Source organism: Strix aluco, chromosome W, assembly GCF_031877795.1.
Source record: "Strix aluco isolate bStrAlu1 chromosome W, bStrAlu1.hap1, whole genome shotgun sequence".
NCBI classification, from domain to species: domain Eukaryota; kingdom Metazoa; phylum Chordata; class Aves; order Strigiformes; family Strigidae; genus Strix; species Strix aluco.
In genome coordinates, this window is record NC_133970.1 from 617,735 (window position 1) to 639,765 (window position 22,031).

At 43.1% G+C, this 22,031-nt stretch overlaps 1 protein-coding gene across 1 annotated transcript in view; it reads left to right on the forward strand.

Moving 5' to 3' along the window:
- Positions 1–21,717, forward strand: part of LOC141917695 (phospholipid-transporting ATPase IC-like) — a 39,515-nt gene extending 17,798 nt beyond the window's left edge. The window contains exons 5-29 of the mRNA XM_074811092.1: positions 487–600; positions 1,132–1,230; positions 1,337–1,398; positions 1,838–1,910; positions 2,006–2,076; positions 3,332–3,414; positions 5,022–5,180; positions 5,360–5,448; positions 6,210–6,400; positions 7,324–7,532; positions 8,348–8,391; positions 8,528–8,684; positions 9,848–10,036; positions 10,786–10,898; positions 11,350–11,514; positions 11,876–11,987; positions 12,280–12,355; positions 13,127–13,259; positions 14,400–14,685; positions 15,430–15,653; positions 16,524–16,607; positions 17,500–17,745; positions 17,985–18,123; positions 19,236–19,366; positions 20,225–21,717. Coding sequence (XP_074667193.1) covers positions 487–600; positions 1,132–1,230; positions 1,337–1,398; positions 1,838–1,910; positions 2,006–2,076; positions 3,332–3,414; positions 5,022–5,180; positions 5,360–5,448; positions 6,210–6,400; positions 7,324–7,532; positions 8,348–8,391; positions 8,528–8,684; positions 9,848–10,036; positions 10,786–10,898; positions 11,350–11,514; positions 11,876–11,987; positions 12,280–12,355; positions 13,127–13,259; positions 14,400–14,685; positions 15,430–15,653; positions 16,524–16,607; positions 17,500–17,745; positions 17,985–18,123; positions 19,236–19,366; positions 20,225–20,455 — 3,480 coding nt within the window. The 3' untranslated portion in view covers positions 20,456–21,717. The remainder of the gene's footprint in view (positions 1–486; positions 601–1,131; positions 1,231–1,336; positions 1,399–1,837; positions 1,911–2,005; positions 2,077–3,331; positions 3,415–5,021; positions 5,181–5,359; positions 5,449–6,209; positions 6,401–7,323; positions 7,533–8,347; positions 8,392–8,527; positions 8,685–9,847; positions 10,037–10,785; positions 10,899–11,349; positions 11,515–11,875; positions 11,988–12,279; positions 12,356–13,126; positions 13,260–14,399; positions 14,686–15,429; positions 15,654–16,523; positions 16,608–17,499; positions 17,746–17,984; positions 18,124–19,235; positions 19,367–20,224) is intronic.
- Positions 21,718–22,031: the final 314 nt, after the last annotated feature.

The window sequence follows — 22,031 nt, forward strand, 5'->3', positions numbered from 1 at the left end:
AGTTCTTTGTATCAGGATTCATGATTTGTAGTTTGATGCCCGAGACCAATTATATCCCTAATAAAGAGGTCATGTATTTAGCAGTTAATGTCAAAAGGCGTTGCAGAGAAGACTGCCCAGGAGGAGGAGAGTGCTGAAGTTTCCTCGCCTTCCCTGTGCTCGTCTGGCAGTGCCACCTGCAGGGTGTATTTCCCTGGGCAGAGGTGGTAACCTTTCCACGCTGCGGCTGTGCGGTGCCCTGTAGCCCTTGGTGTAACGAAAGCTTCAGTCTGAGATGCCTTTGGGGATTGTTAATTCAGGCAAACAGGCCTTTTTTGCCTTGTTACATTGAGATGGTGACCCATGTTAAACTGTTGAGGAAAGGTCCAACTCTAACAAAGTTCATAGGAAAGATTTCACTAGTAAAATGCTTTAAAAATATGCATTGGACATTTGTAATGTAAGAAGAATCTGCTGTTGTGAATGACGTTTGGTTTTCTTCAACAGGGAAATGCAATTAAGACATACAAGTACAACCCTATCACATTTTTACCTCTGAATCTGTTTGAACAGTTTAAAAGAGCAGCCAACTTCTATTTCCTTGTTCTTCTCATTTTGCAGGTAAGAAAGACAGAGAATACTAACTGTAAAGTGAATTTGAGGTGCTCAGCTACTGAGCTGAGTAATACTTACGGCACAGTTCAGTGCTATCCTGTTGGGAAATTGTGGGGTACTTCGTAAGTGACTCTATCTGAACTGCTGCAGAAACTAGGCCCATCTTGGCAGAAATCTGGAACAACCTACCCTAGCTTTGTATTAGCTAGGATGAGATAGTTGAAGGGTTCATGAATTTCACGGGGGAAGGATGTTTCCTTTAGTTTGTAAAACACGATGGCCTTAAGTTCCACTCATGAATCGGAAGTGCCAACAGAAGATAGGAGCAACTGCAGGTGTTACGGAAGCCGATGCTGAAGTAGGGCAGCACAGTCAAACTCTCCCCAAGAGCTTTGTTCATCTTCACACCTGCTTTAAAATTCTCTTTCTGATGTGTTGGTTTTCTTTCTTAAGTTATAGTCAGATCACTATGAAATGTCTCTGAATTGAGCTTGATTGATAATCCTGTACTGAACTGATTTTATTTGTCTTTTGCAGTCAATTCCCCAAATAACTACCCTGTCATGGTATACAACACTGGTGCCCTTACTCTTGGTGCTGGGAATAACTGCCGTCAAAGACCTAGTGGATGACATTGTAAGAAACATGTTTTGTTAATATGAAAAGCAAAAGAAAACGGTGTAGTTCATTTCTTTAATTGTGATACACAGTAGGGAGTACATTCTCTACTCCTGGTTTTCAGGCTCGTCACAGGATGGACAACGAGGTTAATAACAGGACATGCGAAGTCATCAGGGATGGAAGGTTTGTACTGTTCCCCTCTTAACTTTGTAAATAATGTTTGTTGCCTTGTTACTGAATTTCATTACAGATCTTAAACTACAGATGCTAGAGAAAGTTCAGCTTTTTGTTCTCTACTGTCTGTGTGAAAACCTAATTGAAAATGGAAGAGAATTGCCCAAAGGAGTAATTTAAACTTAATTCTGTGGCACTAAATCTGTGCTAAGAGCAACTTCTTTGGAGAGGAAGGCAGAAATTCATATGCAGGTGAAGAGGGAAGAGAAGAGGCAGGTTAACTTCTAAGTTACAGACCCTCAACTAAATTGCAGTTTCCAAAAACAAAAAGCACACCTTACCAAAGTGTAATGTTTTTGTACTAAGGGAAGTTCAACGTTTCAGGATTTATAGAGTGCATAGTGTTCTAGATTAAACAGTAATAATTATTAAACTATCTTGATATTAGGTTCAAAAACACAAAATGGAAAGATATTAAAGTTGGTGATATCATTCGTCTGAAGAAAAACACTTTCGTTCCTGTAAGTGCTTTAGATATATTTGTTTCATGTTTCTACAGAGTTCTGTATGAATCTTGACTTGGATTTATTTGATGCTTATTTATTTGGTTTTCTAGGCTGATATTTTGCTGCTATCCAGCTCAGAACCAAACAGTCTCTGCTATGTAGAGACAGCTGAACTAGATGGGTAAGGCTCTATTTAAGGATTTCTTGGATTTAATTTTAGCTTTCTGGTAAAAGAGCAAGATGCGTGTACTTTGGACTCTACTTGTCACTTGTTAAACCACGTCTGGAAAACTGTGTCCAGTTTGTGATTCCCACAATTGAAGGATCATTAAAAATTGGTGAGGATCCACTGGAGTGCCACAGAGATGTCTGAAGGGTTGGAGAACATGACGTAGGAAGAAAGGGTGAAGGACTTGGGTTTATTCAGCCTGGAGAAGAGAAGGGTGATTTAATCAGTCTTCAGCATCTCAAAGGTAGTTACAGAGGAGATACTCCCTTCACAAGGGTGCACATTGACAGGGCAAGAAGCAATGGATACAAGTAGCTCCAGGGGCAATTCTGTCTGCATTCAAGAACAATTGTTTTCATGGTGGATGATTTTTTACCACTGCAATAGGTTGCTCAGAGCAGTGGTGGAGTTTCTCTCACTGGAAGCAGTCAAGGCTTGGCTTGACAGGGCCCTGGGTAACCTCATCTGATGTCCCGCTTCCAGCAGGAGGTTGGACTGTTGATACCAGAGCTCTCTTCCAGTCTGGTCTTTTCTATTATTTTAAACTTCTCTTATTCCCTGTCAGAGTGGGGAAACAAAAAGACGTATTTTTCTGTGGAAGTTTTCCAGAGAAACTGCTTAGATAGTGTAAATCTTACTGTCTCTGTCACGTTGCTTTGTAAATGTTCTAGTTTGTGTTGTCAGGAGAGCTAGTGCTGAATTCTTTTAGAAAAGTCTGTAAGGAGATGAACTTCACCTAATGAGGTGAAGTGCTAGTTTTTCTGAATGAGCAGTGTATTCCTCACTCAACCTTTAGTAATCTTAAAACTGATAATTTATAACATTACACAGAGCGAGGATCTGTTTGTGTCGTGAAAGGTTTGTTCTCTATTGGAGCTTCTAACAGTACCAGTTACTCAATACTGCTTTCAAATAACCTTTACTTCAATCTGAATTATTCCATTAGTGAAACAGTGATTGTGAGAAGCTTCCCTGACCTGCAGTGAGCAGAGGTAAAGGGGTAAGATTTCTCTTGTGAAGCAAAGCAGCCAGTGTAAGAGCTAGTCACACGGTTCCTGAATGCTCTGTAGCCATGTGTGCACGTGGCTTTGCTTCCAAGTAGGAGCTTGGTACCTGTGACATATGGATTTCCTTAATTTAATTTTGTTCAAACTCCTTTCCTGTATCCATGTTTTATGAAATGACCTTTTTAATCCTTTCTTCTTAGTGAGACTAACTTAAAATTCAAAATGGCACTTGAGGTCACACACAGATATCTTCAAGAAGAAAGTGCGATGGCAGACTTTAACGGTTTGTACTGTTATATTCTTACAACGATTAGATGTTGCTCAAGCAGTTCACGCTACAAGTAAATAAACTGTGGGTGGGGACGGAAGCGTTGCCAGTGGTGCTTGTGATTCTGGAGCTGGTGGCTTCCTGGCTTTTGTCACGAGGCAGCGTAAGCAAATTGCACAAGGAAATTGTGCTGCTGAGCAAAGTATAGTCTGTCTGATGAGGCCTTTGCCACGAATGAGCTACGGCACACTGGGTAGAGGGGATGGGGCCCCTTACTACTGTTTGCCTGCCTGTTGTCTTTGGAAAAAAGCCTACTGTTGGGATTGGATCTGGAAAATATCTTCTACTGTCCTTTTCACATTTATCGTTATGATCTAGCTTTCTGTGCGCGTTGTGGAAACTTGAAGGGCAGGAATCCCTTCTCTTTCTGAGATCTGACACAGAGTTTTATCTCAAGCTGACTTTTTAGCCATCCTAAAATTGCAAATGCTTAAAAAAAAAAAAAAAAAATACTTACAACCGAGTGACGTGGAGAAGTAAGCAACTAGGGACTGTTCCTGGTTTCCTGCAGTGTGAGAAATGAGGAACACGAGGTGAAATGAGCAACTGACACATTCAGAATAAACAGAAGGGAGACGCTTTTTCACACAATACATAGTTAAGCTAAAATTCACAGTTTGCCAAAAGATCTTGTGGACGTAAAAAGTTTGTGCTTTCAAAGAAGGTCTCGAGCGAATTGCTATGGAAGAAGAGGCTGCCCCCAAAGCCGTCGGCTCTGGTTCAGGAGGCCACAACTTGCTGTGAGACTGTGAAAGCGTTTCAGTGGCCTGTGCCTGTAGTTTTACTCTTCCTTGCACATGCACCGGTCTTGACAAGAACAGCAGTGTTTGGGCCTGAAATGGCCACGCTGTGCTCCCCTGTGGCCATCGGCAGCTGCGCTGATATTTACAGGTTTTTTATGTCTGAAACAGAGTTTTCATAATGGTAAATGCAGCATGAACCAAAGTTTTAGGATGAGCTCAGTTTTGGGGATGGAAATGAATAGTCATAAAGCAGGCAGTGGGAATAGGGCACATCCCAGGAGTGAAAGCAGAACGTCACTCCTTCAGCCGTAACGTCGGGCACCCGCGCAGCAGCCGCGCCTGTCGCAGTGTGTCGCACGCGAGTTGTCTTCCCTCGTGGGAGGGATCAGCACTAGCAAGTCTGCAGTGGCAGAACGAGCGGCACGCTGCGGTCACGCTGCGGTGTGAGATCCAGGGAGACGCACGCTCTTCTAGGCAGGCCTTTGGTAAGGCTGAGAAATGTTAAAAGAAAAGGTGAACAAAAAGTGTCCTATTTGGCACTGAATGCTGTGTGTGCTGGGCTTGGTGCAGAAGTGGATTGTTCCTTGCTGCTTCAGTCTGGAAAGCAAAATACCACCCTAAGATACTGTATTTAACATATAGGCAGTACAGCACTGAGTGTTTGTACTCCATAAATTTCAGAGAAATTGTTTATTCAGAACACTTGCTTTCTCAAGCAAAACAACTTCGTGAAGTAAAACTACTTCTATGGTGGGTACAAATCAATGCACTTTTATTTAACTGTTGTATATTAAACATCTTCTCCTCCAAATTTTTTAGGTCTGATTGAATGTGAAGAGCCTAACAACCGACTGGATAAGTTTGCAGGAACATTATTCTGGAGAAACATGAGTTATTCCCTGGATGCTGATAAGATTTTATTACGTGGATGTAAAATCAGGAATACAGATTTCTGCCATGGAGTGGTCATATTTGCAGGTATTTATGAATTGAAGGTGTGTAATATTTACTGACTAAAAGCATGCCCTACAGAGTGAAATGACATCTTTATCTTATAAATGACTGTGTTTTATGTCCCAGTTTTGTAAAATAGTAATACTAGCATTTACAATACTTTGTGTATTGTATCTTTCCTTTTTTTTTTTCTTTATTTTCAGGTGCTGATACAAAAATAATGAAAAACAGTGGAAAGACGAGATTTAAAAGGACAAAAATTGACTCCCTTATGAATTACATGGTTTATACTGTAAGCTTTTTTGTTTAAAATTCAGATGTTTGAGTTCATTTTTAAGTGAATAGAGTGAATGCAAATGTAGGAAGCTTTTTTTTTTTCTTTTGGTGTAATAAGTAAGTTTCTACTTTGTTTTGACCTGATGAGTTGGGGTGAACTAGGATGGAATCCAAAAAGGTGACTCGCTGTTGGTGGAATCTGTGACCCTAAACTACAGGTGTAAGGCAGCCTTCGTGAGGCAGAAAAGTGCTTCAAGACGGGTGTTGCAGGTGCTTCTGCTTGTCTGCGCCACGCTGCTGGTCAGGGACCTGAGGCCCAGGTCCTGGTCCGGCGGCCGGTTCAGCCTGGCAGGTTCAACACCCGTGGGTTTTGTCGTCGGTCGGCACCCACGGGGCGTGTGTGAGGGACACCCGCTGTCCTACGCCCGCGCTCCGCTGAGGGCGACTCCCTGGGGCGGGGACGGGGGGAGAGGAGCTGGGCTGGGGGCAGGCAGAGGCGCTCACCTCGCACGGCTGCGGTGCTGCCCCTGCTCCGAGCACGTGCGTGTACCCTGTTCGCTGCCTGCTTAAATAAACCTGCAAACACAAAATCGATGCTCAGGGAACAGACTAAACTCACAACCCAGATTATTTGAAGAGACCCTTTTGTGGGAAAGGGTTGCTCCCCTTCTTCTTACTTACAAATACACGTAATACTCTATTTTGAACGTGGGGATTTGGGATTTAAGTTGAGGAAGTGTTTCTGAAGCATGAGAGGCCTCTCTCTGTACCCTGTAGATTTTTGTTGTGCTCATCCTGCTGTCGGCCGGCCTCGCCATTGGACACACGTACTGGGAGCAGCAGATTGGCAACTTGTCTTGGTACCTCTATGATGCAGAAGACTTCAGTCCTCCGTATCGTGGCTTCCTGAATTTCTGGGGATATATCATTGTTCTGAACACCATGGTTCCCATTTCCCTCTATGTGAGGTACGTAAATACCTCGGCCTTTAATAGCTGAACTGGTAATAAGGTTGAATTGCTTAACTTAGGGACTAATGGTGAATGGACCTAATTTCCCATTGATGATAAAAAATGCAGCTTTACATTGGATGGGAAAGCGTGTTAATTCTGTCTTACTGAAAAGATATTGGATACACTCACCCTTTTCACTGAGATTTTACAAGAAAGTGATCTGTATTCCTTTCATGTAAAATCATCACTTGGGGATCTTTGACTCAGAATTTAAAGATGTTAAGCTTTCCTTACAGTATTAAGGATATCTGCTCTATACCTTAAGTAAGGAAAAAATTCTCCCAAGTAGTGATCTCTGACAAAATTGGAGGCTTTTTAAAGTGAGACTGAGAGACTTTAATCTCTCAGTCTAACTCTACAGTCACAGTGCATGGAGGAAACTACTTGAAAATAAAATTAAAATAGAAAAATCATACTTTCCAGATTTATTCTGAAAAGAGCGGCCTTACTGCTCCATGCAGTGTGAATAATTTTGCCCTTGACAAACCTGTCTGTAACATACTTGAAGTCATCCAGCCTCCTACCTGCTCTTCTCCAAATTGTACTTAAAATGCCATTCCCAAGTGGGATTTCTGTTTGTTACGGGAGCAGCACCACTGGTGCTTTGGGCTTGATAAGGCCATAGAGGCTTTTCCACTGTTACTGGGGCGGTGTTGGAGCTGAGCTGTGTGGTGCAACATCAGTTTGAGTGGCCTGGGCTGGGTGATGGTGCTCTGAGGTGCTGGGAAATGTCATTGCTTTGCCTTAAGCTCCTGGGCAGCTGTCTGAGCAATCTGGGTCCTCAAAAAGAGTCACAGTCCCCTCGATCTGATCATGCGTTGTTATTTTGAAATAAGAGATGCAGCTGGGAGTGAAAACATTCATTTTCTTTCCCTCAGCGTTGAAGTAATTCGTCTGGGCCAAAGCTATTTTATCAACTGGGACCTGCAGATGTATTACCCCGAGAAGGACACGGCTGCGAAGGCCAGAACCACCACGCTGAACGAGCAGCTGGGGCAGATCCACTACATCTTCTCTGACAAGACGGGAACGCTTACGCAGAACATCATGACGTTTAAAAAATGTTGCATAAACGGCCAAAGATACGGTAAGTCTGTGCTGTGCTGCTGCGCCCTGTAGCAAAAACCCTGTGCTGTGGCGGGAGCACGGAGGGGAGATGCTGCCAGTCCCTGCGTAGCGCAGCTGGCAGCCGCTGACCAGCCTGCATGACGGAGTAGGAATTAATGCTGGTTTGACATCAGGTGCTTATGAGTCTTAGCTTCAGCTGAACCCCCACAGTTTAGCCCTAGCTTTGAGTAAAGCTCTAGTAAAATTGAACTGTTGGTGTTTTCCCACTGTTTTCCCCTTTAAAAAGTGGAAACTGATGGACTTGAGTGGAAATTCCCAGCAGAAAAGTCAGAAATGAGCAATTTACGAATGCTTTACTGTTGGTAGAAACACTTCAGGGACAAAATGAATCTCGAAACAAATAAGAAAATTTATTAAGAGCAGCAGTTTTCTGTTTTGGTGTCAGTTAATTATAAAAAATAAATATGCAGCATATCTGCTCCAAAACGATTGTTTGGTTGGTTCAAATAACAAGGAACACAGTGTGCTAATGCTATGTGCTTTCTAAACATCCTGCCTCTGAAGAGAAATGAGGACTTTCTGACAGTGAAAGCTGTGTTAAGCCAACATGGATGTTTTATGACAATTCCACCACATGCTTTTTTTTTCTTATATTTGCTTTGGTGTCACTAGTATACAAAGGTACTGTGGCTGGGAATTAATTTGCTTTTTTTAAAATCTGAGCTACTCTAGTGTGGCAGATACTCCACAGATTTTTTTACTTTGTGAACGAGTTGTAAAAACTTTTGTTTTTTCTGTGCTGTGTCTCCTAAGTGGTGGTTGTTTGCATTGCAGGAGAGTGCCGGGATGGAGCAGGGCAGCTTCAGAGCCACCCAGAGGTAGGTCGGTCCAGTCTGGCCCTGAAGTCCCTACAGTCCGTAGAACCTTCCCTTGCCAGAGTATGAAGAGATGCAGGTGGGCACAAAGCAGTTGTGCGTGAAATAACTCCAACTGTCTCTTCTCCTTTCTGAGCAGCAAGTGGATTTCAGCTGGAACATGTATGCAGATGGAAAGTTCTCATTCTACGATCACTATCTGATAGAGCAAATAAAATCTGGAAAGGAGCCAGAAATTCAAAAGTTCTTTTTCCTGCTTGCCATTTGTCACACAGTCATGGTTGACACTTCTGATGGTGAGTATTTTTTTCGGTTGGTTTTTTTTTCTCATGTAAATGGAAAGAATAATTCAAATCCAGTTGCACAAGGGAGAGGCCCAAAACTAACGCCGATCCCAGAAGTGAGGAGGAGTGTTAGGCTGCTCTTTTAAATTAAACAAAAGCAAGAGCCGATGCTGTTCCCTGCGCTGAATTTATCTGAGCCTTTACGGAAGGAGGACTGTCTTTATGACAGTTGCAGCTGTGGCAAATGTGCATCTTAAACAACAGATTTAGAGAGGTGGGGGAACAGTTTATACAGTCTTGTGTTTTCATGTTATGGGCCTTCTCTCTGTTCAAATACATCTTTAAAATCTCAAAAGCATAAACGTCTAACACAATGATAATGACACTAGCAGTGTGTCTGGTTCCACCTACATATGTGAAAGTACAAACATCTTTGGAAACTTGTTTTCAGTGTGGAAAAATGAGTGTTTTCAGCACGAGGGTTTCATGCTCTTACTCTTTGACTCACAGCCCCACAGACCTGCACAAATCATGTATGTCTGTCCTAAGAGTATTGGCAGCAAATAAGCAAAATGAATAACAACAATGTGACAAAACTAAATTCAGAGGTGAACAACTATTGGAGAATTCATGAAAGTGAAAAATAAGGTTGGAAGATTTAGTTAAAACATTGAAGAGTAACACTGCTCTACTCCCATCTTTGCGAGATCTCTGTGAAACTGGCAGTCTCCTGCCCTTTCTTGCTCCTCCTCCTAATGTTTTTGGGGTTGTTTCCACTACACTGTATTGGTGTCTGTGGCTGAGCTTTTTCTGGAGCTTCCTTTGAAAATGCATAAATGAATGTATTGAGAACTTAAGATATTTAAGTTGTAATTGTTTTGAGACAAGTTACAGTTGTTGCTTTTATACCTGGAGGGAAGAGGTTCAGCGACGTGTGGTGTTTGGAAAGTGTGTGTAATGAAAAAGGGGAGGGGGGTGTCGCTGGTCCCTCTCCTCTGTGTGCACTGCTGTCGGGTGCTGCTGCAGTGTATTAGACCCCGCCTCAGAAAGGGGAAGGACTGGCACATCCAGCTCTCAAGCGCTCTAAAGAACGGCTGTGAATTTTCCAGCTGTGGTGTCGAGTGCCCCTGTAATGCTCAGGTGTATCCTGCCTTTCTCCTTCTCCCACGTTACAGGTCAGCTCAATTACCAAGCAGCTTCCCCAGACGAAGGGGCCCTGGTTACAGCAGCCAGAAACTTTGGCTATGTTTTTCTTTCCCGAACGCAAAACACTATCACTATAAGTGAAATGGGGATTGAAAGAACTTACAACGTCCTTGCTATCTTGGATTTCAACAGCGACAGAAAGCGGATGTCTGTCATTGGTAAGCTGGTTGCAACCAACCTTTACAGAAAAGGTCACTTGTATTTCAGAGGTGAAGTACCTGCAAGGGAAGTTGAAGTCAAGAATTAGGGCTGTGTAACACACAGTCCTAGGATAGATTTTAATCCACAAAGCTCTGGATAGCAAAAGAGAGGCTCTGTAATCAGGTGCAAATGTGTCTGCTAGACAGTCCTGGTGTCCAGACATGGCCTCTGCTGCAGACAATCTCAGCTCTCTTTAGGAGAAGCATGAAGAATTGCTGCAAAGATGATTTATTCCCCTTTTTCCTCAGAAAACAGACAAGTTGTATGTTCCTCTAGCTATGGGAATGCTAGGATTGCCAGTTGAGGTGTAAATAGCTCTTTAGTTTTGATTTTTACTCTCTTTAAAGAAGTCAGTCTTGAATCAGTTAGAGGTCTGTTGTTGTTTAAGACTGTAATTACGGTGCATTGTATCTCTAGCATATGTGTCTGCCCAGCTCCTATGGGCAAGTGAGATGTTAATACTATACGAACCATTATCAAAAACATAATCCTTGGGAGTTTAAATAACCTCTCCTGTCATGAGAGAGAAGAGGAAATGCGCTTGTCAACCAAGTTGCTTAATTGAATAATATTAGAGATGATGAAGAAGACGACCTTGTAGTTTTGGTACTTAACAGCAATAGACTGAAAAATCTAATCTGAAACTATTCCATTACTTAAACGTACTCTTAACATTTTGTCCCATTTCTCCTATTCTACTCCACAGTAAAAGAATCAGGTGGAAATATCAGACTATATTGTAAAGGGGCCGATACAGTAATTTATGAACGGTTGCACCCAAGGAATCTAAAGAGAGAAGCTACAGAAGAAGCACTAGATGTATGTTTGTATTTTCTACGATAATCTAATTTTATTAATCTCCTTTTCCTAAGCTATTAAGACAAATGCAGACCTATAATTGGTTCTACGAGTCATCCCAAACCTGAGAAGTAATCAAAGCAATATAAATTTTCACGCATGTTCTTAAAAATGCATTCATTATCTTTTTGTGAGAAGTCAACTTAAATGTTGTTGACATGCTTTTTCTTCATAATTATCAGTATTCCAGACCACTACACTCTGTTCTATTTGTCACCTCTTCAGTCTTTCAGCTCAGACTGCCTTGTCAGCTATAATTCAGTTTTTGGCATTTCTGAAATACCCAGGACTAGCTGCACAGTCAGATTTGTTATATCAGATTTACCAAATGCTTATGATCTTAACTCTTACGCTTGGATTGCAAGTGAAGGGTTTTGTTTTGTGAATGTGTTTTTTTAAAATTGTTTTACAGATTTTTGCAAATGAAACTCTTAGGACGCTCTGCCTGTGCTACAGAGACATCAGTCATGATGAATTTGAAGCATGGAATAAAAAGTTTGCAGAGGCCAGTGTAGCTACAACGAATCGTGATGAAGCTCTGGACAAAGTATATGAGGAAATAGAAAAAAACTTGATTGTAAGTCAAGCTTTAAATTTTTAGTGTGCTTTTATTCTTATATAAGAAGAAACAGATCTTTTTGAAAATAAGTTATCCTTGTTTATTATGAAGTTTTCATTTAGATCTTCTCAGTATTTTATTGGCTTTAGAGCTACGCCAAATTTTAGAGTTTAATAGAATGAAGGGAAGTGTGGTTTAGGACGTATATATTGCAGTGTGGTCGCTTCTACATGCAAGAGTTTGTCTTTACTGAATTCTTAGCTTGAGCTGTACCTTGGCTTGAAGACATGTCCAGAATAGTTTAATTCTCTACTGAAAATGAGTCATTTTTCTATATATGTTTATCCTACTGAATAGCTGTATTTCTAATACCTTCCAGCTGCTTGGTGCGACAGCTATTGAAGACAAACTGCAGGATGGAGTTCCAGAAACTATTTCCAGACTTTCAAAAGCAGACATTAAAATCTGGGTGCTTACTGGTGACAAAAAAGGTGGGTTTACTTACAGCCAAAGAGCCAGTAAAAACAGAGTAAGGGCTCGGAGAGAAACTGGGACAAATGCAGACTAGAAATAAAGCACGTGCTTCCAGAAAAGCTTAGTATGAAAGTCCATTGAAATCAAAACTGGAGGAATTTCTACAACGTGCAGAATTTCAGTTCCACAAATGGCGTTCAGTGGGTCAGAGTGGCTGTCCTTAAAAGGACTTCAGGTACTTCTGGCTGCTCCCAGCAGTTACTCATGACACAACTTTAAGTAAATCCTTTCTTATCTTTTTTATTGTAGAAACTGCTGAAAATATTGGATTTTCTTGTGAACTCTTAACAGAAGAAACAACAATCTGCTATGGAGAAGATACCAGGCAAGTGAAAAGCCCAAAGGATTTCTTTTGTGGGAATTACAAGTGTTCCATTTTTAAATTAACCCAGCAGTAACATTGGTTTATCCCACAGTGACTCTTCAATGACCGAATAGTGTTGCTTGGCAGTTGATCAGCAGTCCATTGTCTGTTTCTTTGCTTTTTACAGAATTGTAATTTTGCAAGACAACCTCTTAATTGTGGGTAAAGGTGGCAACATCCTGTTTGCAGGAGGTTATACATTCTAGGTCAACAACCGTTGATGTTAAATTTGTCCTGTAGTTCAGACAAGTCTGGAGCCCACCTGCAGGTCTCTCCCTAGCCCAAATCTTGAGCAGTTGCCAGGTTTTGCTCTCACTACCTGTCCCTGAACTCACCCCAGCTGGTCCTTCACCCTGTCCCATTCTCCTGGACATGGTACAGAGCTATGCTATAAAAACACAGTGGATCCAAGGTATTCAGCGTGTAGTTGTAACGAATTTCTCAAAATGGTTAGACCCAAGGAAAAAAACATGGGACCAGGAGAAGAACTAGGGCCTTGTAACAGTGTCACAACTATTCCTGACTTGTTTTTCTAATGTTTTCCTTATTTGCAAACCAGTGTGATCCTCTGTTCACTGTTGCTCTAGCACTGCTTAGAACATCACTTCATATATGGCAAAAAACCTCCTTGCAGCTTATATTGCATTTCTTTCTTGCAGATTTTCATTCTGGGGCTGATCTAGCTTAAAATTGGTCCTGATTTTCCATAATAGTATCCACCTCTCTTTCCAGCGCTCTTCTTCAAACTAGGTTGGAAAACCAGAAGAACAGAGCCGGATCAAGTACCCACTCCTCTCTAAGAATGAACGAGCCCTTCTTCCAGGGTAGTAGAGATCGTGCTTTAATCATCACCGGCTCCTGGCTGGTATGTGCAAAAGATCTTCTCCCGTGTATTTGAGATTTTTGGGGGTACCACTGAGTTACAGTGTCTTTCACTGAGGACTAGGTTCATTTGTCCACCTTGGCCGTTGTACCGCCAGCTGAACACATCTGTCTGGTATTTTTTGGTTTTGGAGGTTGAAAATAGCACTCAGTAAAATAAGGAATGCCTTGGGCCTTTCAAATCACCCTGGTAGCTGCCATCAAAGTAAAGCCAAGCCCCTGCAAAAGCACAGTCTGATCTTCAGAGTATTTATTCTTCGTGGGGATTCCAGTCTAATGGAAAAAAAATGAGGAAGAGATGACTGCCGGCATTGCAGGATGCACGGCTTCACCATAGGCCCAGAAATCCTGCTGGAAATGAGAGATGGGAGTGAAAGGGTAGAAACAAAAGACAGGTTTCCTGCTCAGTCCTGCCATACAGTGCTCTGGCGGGAGCTTAGGAAGCAGAAAAGAGCTTTTAGCAGAGAGGTGACTGGCAGTAATCCAGTGACTGTTACCCACGCTGTTGGCAGACTGCTCTTACAGACACCTGTAAAGGAGGAAGTCTGGTGAACAGCTAAAGACCAACAGTCTGCCATGTTCCAGCGTTTCAGCCCTAAACCTTTATTTTGTGTTAAAAAAATCTACATCGGTGTGTGAGGCTTAGGAACAGGCTGGGGACTCCTCAAGGTAATCTAGCAGGAGCAGCAGATAAAATTGCAGGTCTCAGTTAACCCCCGCTCCAGCCAAACTGCCCCAGAGCTAACCCCGGAATTTACAGGGCACTTCCACGTGTGCTGGGTGTGGTCGGGCTTCCTTTAGGAGATGGGGAAATAGGACAGAGGGGAGTTTAAATACCAGAATGTTTTCAAATGTGAATTCGTTCCCATTAGAAGAAATATTCCTTTGAACTCTGCAAGAAGTGCTCTGACACTAAATACAAGCATTTTGCTTTTGTTAATCCCATCAAGTACATTCTTTTCTTTGTTTCCGTAGCTCTTTGTGCACTCCTCTGCATGAGGATTTTATGAAAATTCTGTAATTGGGTAGTGGGAGCATAATGAAGTTGTGTGTTGTATAGGTAGTGCTTGGAGTGCGGCTTGAAATAGCGTAGAAGGGAACATAATATATTTTTGTTACACAGAATGAAATCCTGCTAGAGAAGAAAAAGAAGAAAAAGAAACTTAAACTGAAATTCCCTAGAACAGCAGAAGAGAAGAAAAAGCAATCTGAGAAGAGAAGAAGGGCTGAAGCTTACAAAGAACAGCAGCAGAAGAACTTTGTTGATTTGGCCTGCGAGTGCCGGGCTGTGATCTGCTGCCGAGTGACGCCGAAGCAGAAGGCCATGGTGGTCGACCTTGTGAAGAAATACAAGAAAGCTATTACTCTGGCTATTGGGGACGGTGCCAATGATGTAAACATGATTAAAAGTAAGGCAGCTGTAAAACTTCTCTCGGTAGGAAAGATCTCTTCTGGGCGTTCTTCTGAAGTCTCTTCACTATTACTCTTTGTTCAGAAGACTCTACCGTCTGTGTCATTACCCACGTTAACATCACTCGGGTTTTGTTAGCTTCCATGCCCGTGCTTTCCCTTTGAGGAAGCCCTTTATGAAATGGTTAGTGGTTTTTGCTGGTACATTTTAGTTTTTTCCTGAGAAGGGACTTGAATTACGTCTGTTACCATGTTGTGGGTTACTGAAGTGTTACAAAGAGCGAAGCAATAGTTTAGCTGCCCCTTGCTTGGAGGCTTAGCCCTCCTGTTTGCAACTGGTGCTCTTGGAACCGCTTCCTCTGAAATCCCACTGAGAAGGAAACCGCTGGGATATGGTTTGTGTTATGAGTGTGTTTGTAAACTGCCTGGCCAGTTCATTCGGGGGTTTGCTTGCTCTGTCTCATCACTTAGTTCTCTCTGGTCAAACTTCCCAGCGTCTGTTCCGAGGGAACGAGCACTGAGAGAGAATCCAAGCGATGGTGGAGGTGTGAGCAGTAAATAACAGGGCAAGGAAGGGCTTGTGCACTGTCCTGTTAGTCTTTAACGCAGCCTTTGTGCTGTACAGAAACAAAACGGGGCAGAAGAACCTGAAGCAGAGAATAGGAACCAGTAGATTTGCCCTCGGTTGTGTCGTTCCTCTCCTGTGTTCAACACGGTGTGTGGTGTTTGTCTCACTGACTTAGCTGCCCACATTGGAGTTGGAATCAGCGGCCAGGAGGGGATGCAAGCTGTCATGTCAAGCGACTACTCTTTCGGGCAGTTCCGCTACCTGCAACGACTGCTGCTGGTCCACGGACGATGGTCTTACATTAGGATGTGCAAGTTTTTAAGATATTTTTTCTACAAAAACTTTGCTTTCACGCTAGTCCACATCTGGTATTCATTCTTTAATGGCTTTTCTGCCCAGGTAAGAAGGCATTTGCCTGTGTAATATTAACAAGCAGATCTTGTTTGTCAGTGCAGAATAGCAAAGGCTTAACCTGGGAAGTGGTGGGAACTTGAAGTTTCCATCAATAATTTCTGCAGGAGAATAGGTGATAACTATGAAGATAGTTAGTGACAAGCTAAGCAGTTGGTTATGATTTCAAAACACTGAAGTCAGTATCAGGATTGTACGGGAGAAAGAGATTGTTATATAGTGGTTTGGGAAACCTTTCCTTACCCTGCTACTTCAGATAATCCTAGGTGAAGTGAGACGGTGCACATATGGGTCAGTAAGAAACCAAATCCGGAATTGTTTATCTGGAACTGCTGGCTACAATGGCTTGAAATGAGCTGCTTGTAACTGGCAGTGTTTGATGTTCACCTGATGTTGACAGGGCACAGCCAAAAGGCAGGGAGGTGTCGCTGCCTGGGCCAGCAAGGAGGGGCAGGGCCGTGGTCCCAGACGAGCAGCCCTGCCTGAGGTTAACGCTCTTTGCTGGTATGGGAACTGTGGATGCCTAGGACAGAGCAAAAAAACACAGGAAAAGAAACCAGGGCTCCCAGACCTGTACGTGAGATGCCAAGTCTCATCACAGTCGCAAGCGCAGCTATAAACCAGAGTGAGGGGCTCGGTTTTGATAGTGTTCCAGGTAACACCGACGGTTTGTAAGGGGTGGGACAGCTTCATACAGGCTAAAACCAGTTCCAACAGAGCTTTGAGCTAAGGTGCTGCCCGCCCTTTGGGTAAACACTGAGACAGGCAAGAGCACGTGTGGATTTTCTGGGGAATTGGAAGGAGAAGGTGTAATCAAAAAGAAACCATTAACCACTGAAATTCTTCCTCTTCTTGCAGACAGCCTATGAAGACTGGTTCATCACGCTGTACAACGTGCTGTACTCCAGTCTCCCGGTTCTGCTGGTTGGCTTGCTTGACCAGGTATTCTCCATGTCGTTAACAACAGATGAATCCAGAGGCATCTGACATCAAGTCTTTAATGACACTGAGACTGGTTGCTTTGGTTTATGTACAAGGCATTTTGAGGGTTTTGTTTGGTTTTTTGGCTTTTAAACGTGTATTCCTCTTCCCAGTGTGTGGGGTAACGAGAGAATAAGCAGAGGGTTACTGAAACAGCCAAAGTTAATTGGGTCAGTGGTCTTCAGTGCTAATAACGTTTGTTAAAATTGTAAGTGCCTGCTATTCCCTGACATCATTCCCACAGCGCAGGTGGCTTTGTGAATGGAAAGGATATTCCTTACTTACCCTTCTGAGCTGAAGATGTAGGAACTGAACACTTGGCTGCATTTGACAGGAAATCTTGGTGTGCAGCATTTGTTTTAATTCAGTGGGACAAGTGCTTTTGGCCTTCCCCACTTGTTTTTCCATACAAGGCTTACCTGCTGATCAGGCAAAGCAATGTTTCTGCTTGCTTTTGTGATAAAAGCTAAGAAACAAATCCAGTACCAAATTAAGATCTCACTGGAATGTTTGTTGGAGACTTAAGACATGCAGTGAAAGGACTGCAACCCAACGCACAGCTGTAAAGAGCTGCGCAACTGTGGCTTTTCTTCTCTCGGCAAGTAGTGGGGTAAAAGTCCAGAAGCCTGGACACAGGGTATGTGGTAGCTCAGGGAGAGACGTGCTCCACACTTGGTCCTTCATACTTGCGTGCATTAGTCAGTGCAGAGTCCTGCTGCCCACACTGCTATTTGAGGAGGAAAAGAACCCATTTCCTTTCGACATTGTGTAGTTGAGCTTCTTACTCTTCAAAGCTCACACTGAGAACAAGAAATTGCAGCAACTTTTTTTTTTCTTTTCCCCCTTTACTAAGGACGTGAGCGACAAACTGAGTCTTCGGTTCCCTAGACTGTATGTTTTGGGACAGAAAGATTTACTTTTTAACTACGAGAAATTCTTTTTAAGTTTGCTTCATGGAGCTATAACTTCACTGATAATCTTCTTCATACCATACGGAGCTTACCTGAAAACTATGGGACAAGATGGAGAAGCACCTTCAGATTATCAGTCGTTTGCTGTCACAGCAGCATCTTCTCTTATATTTGTTGTCAATTTTCAGGCAAGTAAGCTTAGCTTCCTCATCTCTGTTGCTCTGAGAACACTTTCTGCTCATGTTTCTAAATTTGTCAATTAAAAACATAACGCTATGTAAAAAATCTTTCCTTTTTTGCCTTCTCCTCTGTTGATGCTCTTTCTCTGATGTGACTGGATGAGAGATGCCTCGACCAAAATGCTGTCAGAGTACTTGGCGGTATTTTGAATTGATAAAACTCATCTGGGGCTTTTGTTTGCTTTCAGATTGGCTTGGATACATCTTACTGGACTTTTGTTAATGCTTTTTCAGTATTTGGGAGTATTGCACTTTACTTTGGTATCACATTTGACTTCCACAGTGCTGGAATCCATGTTCTCTTTCCTTCTGGCTTCCAGTTCACAGGTCAGTCCTTGTCTCTTGTGTTTCTTTGTTCCTGTCTCAGGCAGCTTTCTAACTTGAGCAGAACTTTGGCCAAAATGTCATGTCAGGAACCTGGTGCCTGTGAAAGGGAATGATGTTAAATACTAATTCACTTCCAAGGAAGGGTTTTGTTTATGTTTGGGGCCAGGTTTCTTTATTGGAAGTATTTCTTTTCTTTTAATAAAAATGAGCTGGAACTTGATGTTGCCCAGCAGTAGGAGTCTGCAAATGAAAACAAAGTTAAAACTGGTGGGGCAGCTTAAAGGGAATGTGATGATCTGGCAGGGTATGTGCTTGCCAGTGCTCTAACTGATCAGTGGAAGGTGAAGCCCCAACGTAACAGAGCCGGGTGCTGTTAGCAGCTCCTTGGGATTTTACTGGAAGTCTAGGGAGATATAAGTTGCAGCCAGTTGGAAATTTTTTTCTGAGGGAAAACTGTGTTTCCTAATTTTCCTAGTGACAAATCTTTGATACATTGCCTTGGATCTAAATATTCCCCCCCCAAATAACAAACCCCCTCAGTTTTATGTTCTCATTTTTAAGCTGAACCTGATTGAAAAAAGGTAGTTGCCTCTAATACAAAGTTTTTCTTTGACCTTTAGTAATGTTTTAGACTTCTTTTATAACTTCCTTCTGAATACTTTATGCATTTCAGAAGTTTTATAAAGATACGACTGCTACTTAGTTTGATAGAAAGTTCTGTGAGATTGGGTGTTTGGCCACTAAATACCGCCTGCTTTCTAGACCACGCACATACCAGTGATACTGGGAGGAGTTTCTCTTGCCCTGCGTGCTTTAAAGCAGGCAGAAGCCACGTGTCTCAGCCAAGCGTTTGTCTCACAACCTCCCATAACTCTCAAAAGGGCTTTGGCATGAATGTGGAAACGTTGTAGCAGAAGTGCTTTATAAAATTCTTGCCCTTTATGCTTCCTTCATAGTAGAGTCTCTGAAGAAAAGCTTGAGGTTGTGATACACAGAGTACCTGAATGTTAGGTCCTCAGGAAAGAAGCTGTGGCTTTTGGTACCTTATTTGTGTTTTATAACTAGTTTACTTATCATGTCATAAACGAATTTTTTGCTCTTTTTATTCGTAGGAACTGCTCCAAATGCTCTGAGACAACCGTACCTCTGGCTGACCATGATTTTATCGATTGCTATTTGCTTACTTCCTGTAGTGGCGTGGCATTTCTTATCAGTGACAATTTGGCCTTCAGAAAGTGATCGGGTGAGTAAAGTCTTAGGTTATTTTGGTTAATTTGGCATTATTTACTTAGAGGAGTCAGGATTGGTGCTAATGCTAGAGACAAGTAGGTGACTGTGCCCCAGGGAGAGCTGCAGGAGGCTAGGGCTCAGGTCCTGTGGCCAGGGCAGTGGAGCAGTGGCCAGCCCGAGCCGGCCCCTGCCAGGGGGGCAGCTGGTGCGGTGGCACTTTGCCCTCCAAAGCAGAGCGTGGCTTTGCCGTGTTCTTATTTCCCAGTATCTTCCCAGTGTGTTTCTGTGGGGTGCAGAGGTACATGTACAAGCTCGGCACGCGGTGTGGTGTGGGCTAATTCATTGTTTGTCTTGGCTGAGTGCTCGGCTTTGCAAAACCACAGAAACCCACTCTGGAGGTACTGACGGCCTGACTTCTGCTTTTATTTGGGTGTGTTGGAGTTCCATTGTTAGGTGTCAGAGTACAGAGGACAGTTTGTGTTTCTTTCTGTTCTGCCTTGAGCTGGCAAGTAGCATATGGGTATGAAAATAGCTAAAATGGCAGTAGTGTTGTTTCAGAAGATATTAAGGAAGTATCGAGAGCACAGGGATAGCTTTCAGTTACGTATCTTCAAGCCACCTCAGTGAAAGGCATTTAAAGATAAACAGAAATAATGAAGTTCAAAATAAATACAGTAAGTCTTCCTGCAACGGTGATGTGTCACTGCATGTGTTCTTGTTTCTAACAAGATCAGATTTAAACAAGAGAACCCTCGTGTTAAGCAGTTTAAGGATCTAAAAAAAAGGATCGGGTTATTTCTGCAGACAGCAAATGCAAACCAGCTGTTTTCCCTTGTAACCCCTAAACTGATCTGTCTTTGCATGCGGGAAGATTCAGAAGAACCGTAAGAAATACATGGCCGAGGAGCAGCAGTGGAAGCGAAGGCCGAGCGCTTTCCGCCGAGGGGTGTCTGGCCGCCGCTCCGCCTACGCCTTCTCCCACCAGCGGGGGTACGCTGACCTCATCGCTTCGGGGCGCAGCATTCGGAAGAAACGGGCCCCCTTAGATGCAGTCCTGGGCCACGGCGGGGGCCACGGCGGAGGTGCTCGGGAGACAAGCTGATGTTCTGCCCTCTGGGGAGAAGCCTTTTATCCCAATGATTGCACAAAGAAAATTTTTTTAAACGAACTCAGGATATTTTTCTAACCAAATGGCATAAGGATAGGAAGATTTTTATGTTTTATCACAGAACTTCCTGGTTTTGGACTACTGGAAGCATAAAAAGGCCAAGAGTTCTCTATGGAGCTACTAGTCCTTGTGCAGCTGATTTCTGTTTCATGTGAAAATGAAGGATATGTGTGCTAGGGTATGGAAACCCAGCATTGTAATTTTTTTTTTTTTTTTTTTTTTAGCGATGGCTGGAATTGCAAACTTTTTTCACATTTTAGTAATATGTTGGTATGAAACTGCAGCTACATTTCATATTTTGTCTTTGAAAGCGAACTGCAAAGTAGCAGTTACCTCATGTGCGCCATTTCATTAAACTGCACAGTGCGAATGGTGAATCAGGCGGTCGGGCTCTTGAGAGGGCTCTGGGTATTCTCATCTGAGCTTGTACAGCTGGGATTAAGATACATCTGGTGATAAACTTTGGTCAGTGTCAGGTTTTATTAGGAATTCTAACATTTATAGGTGTGGCTTCTGTTCGTTTATTTTTCTGCAAGGGTTGACCACAGTTTGCTGCACTAAATCAGTTCTTTGCATCATTAGTAGGAGTGATATGCCATTATTCCTGTCCTAGCCCATTCCTCGGTTTCTCCTGGAATGAAGAGATCCAAATCAATGGTTAATGGAGTTTTTTTTTCTCACCTGCTCTTAGTTTCTCTGCCTGTCTCTTTTCCAACTCCAGAATCTCCTCCTTACACAGTGTATTCATGAACAGATATGTCTGATCTCTGCAAGGCTGCCCTTGGAGCGGGCAGGAGTTGGGGCATTTCAGTTCTGGATACAGTCAGTAAAACGGGCGCTTTGACCTGGAACCTGTTTCGCTGCTCGGGAGTCAGTTCTTAAACTGTCCGGTGTGGTTTTATGAGTCTCTTTACATTTGCACCTACTCTTCAGGGTGAGAGGTAGGAATGTTTTACTTCTGACTCCTGGACTAGGGTTGATTAACTGAAATGGTTTTATAGTAAAAATCATGATACACAGCTTTTGTTTAATGGAATGTACATGTCAAAAATTTAATGCAAATAAATGTCCTAAACTGCTTCAGCCGAGGCGTGAGGCTCTGAGGAGAGGGGAGCCAGCGGGCCTGGGCCTGCTGCAGCCTTCCTGCCCTCCTGGGACCCCCAGCAGGGCTGGGTCAGGGGATACTTACCCAATAACGCCTTGTTTTATTAATTACCCAATAACGCCTTGTTTTATTAATTACCCAATAACGCCTTGTTTTATTACCAGCCCCAACGCGGGGCTCCAGGCCCGACCCCGTGACCCCCCAGAGCCTCCCTCGGAGGCAGTTCAAAGCAGGATTCCGGTTTCCCGGTAAAAACGGCTTTCCTCTCCCTTCCCTACCGCTGCATGACGTCACGCGCTTGATGACGTCACGCGCTGCATGACGCCAGGCGCTTGGCCGAGCGCCTTGCGGTCTCCCCGGTCACGTGTCGGGGCCCACGCGCCCGCACTGCGCCGTCACGTCCGT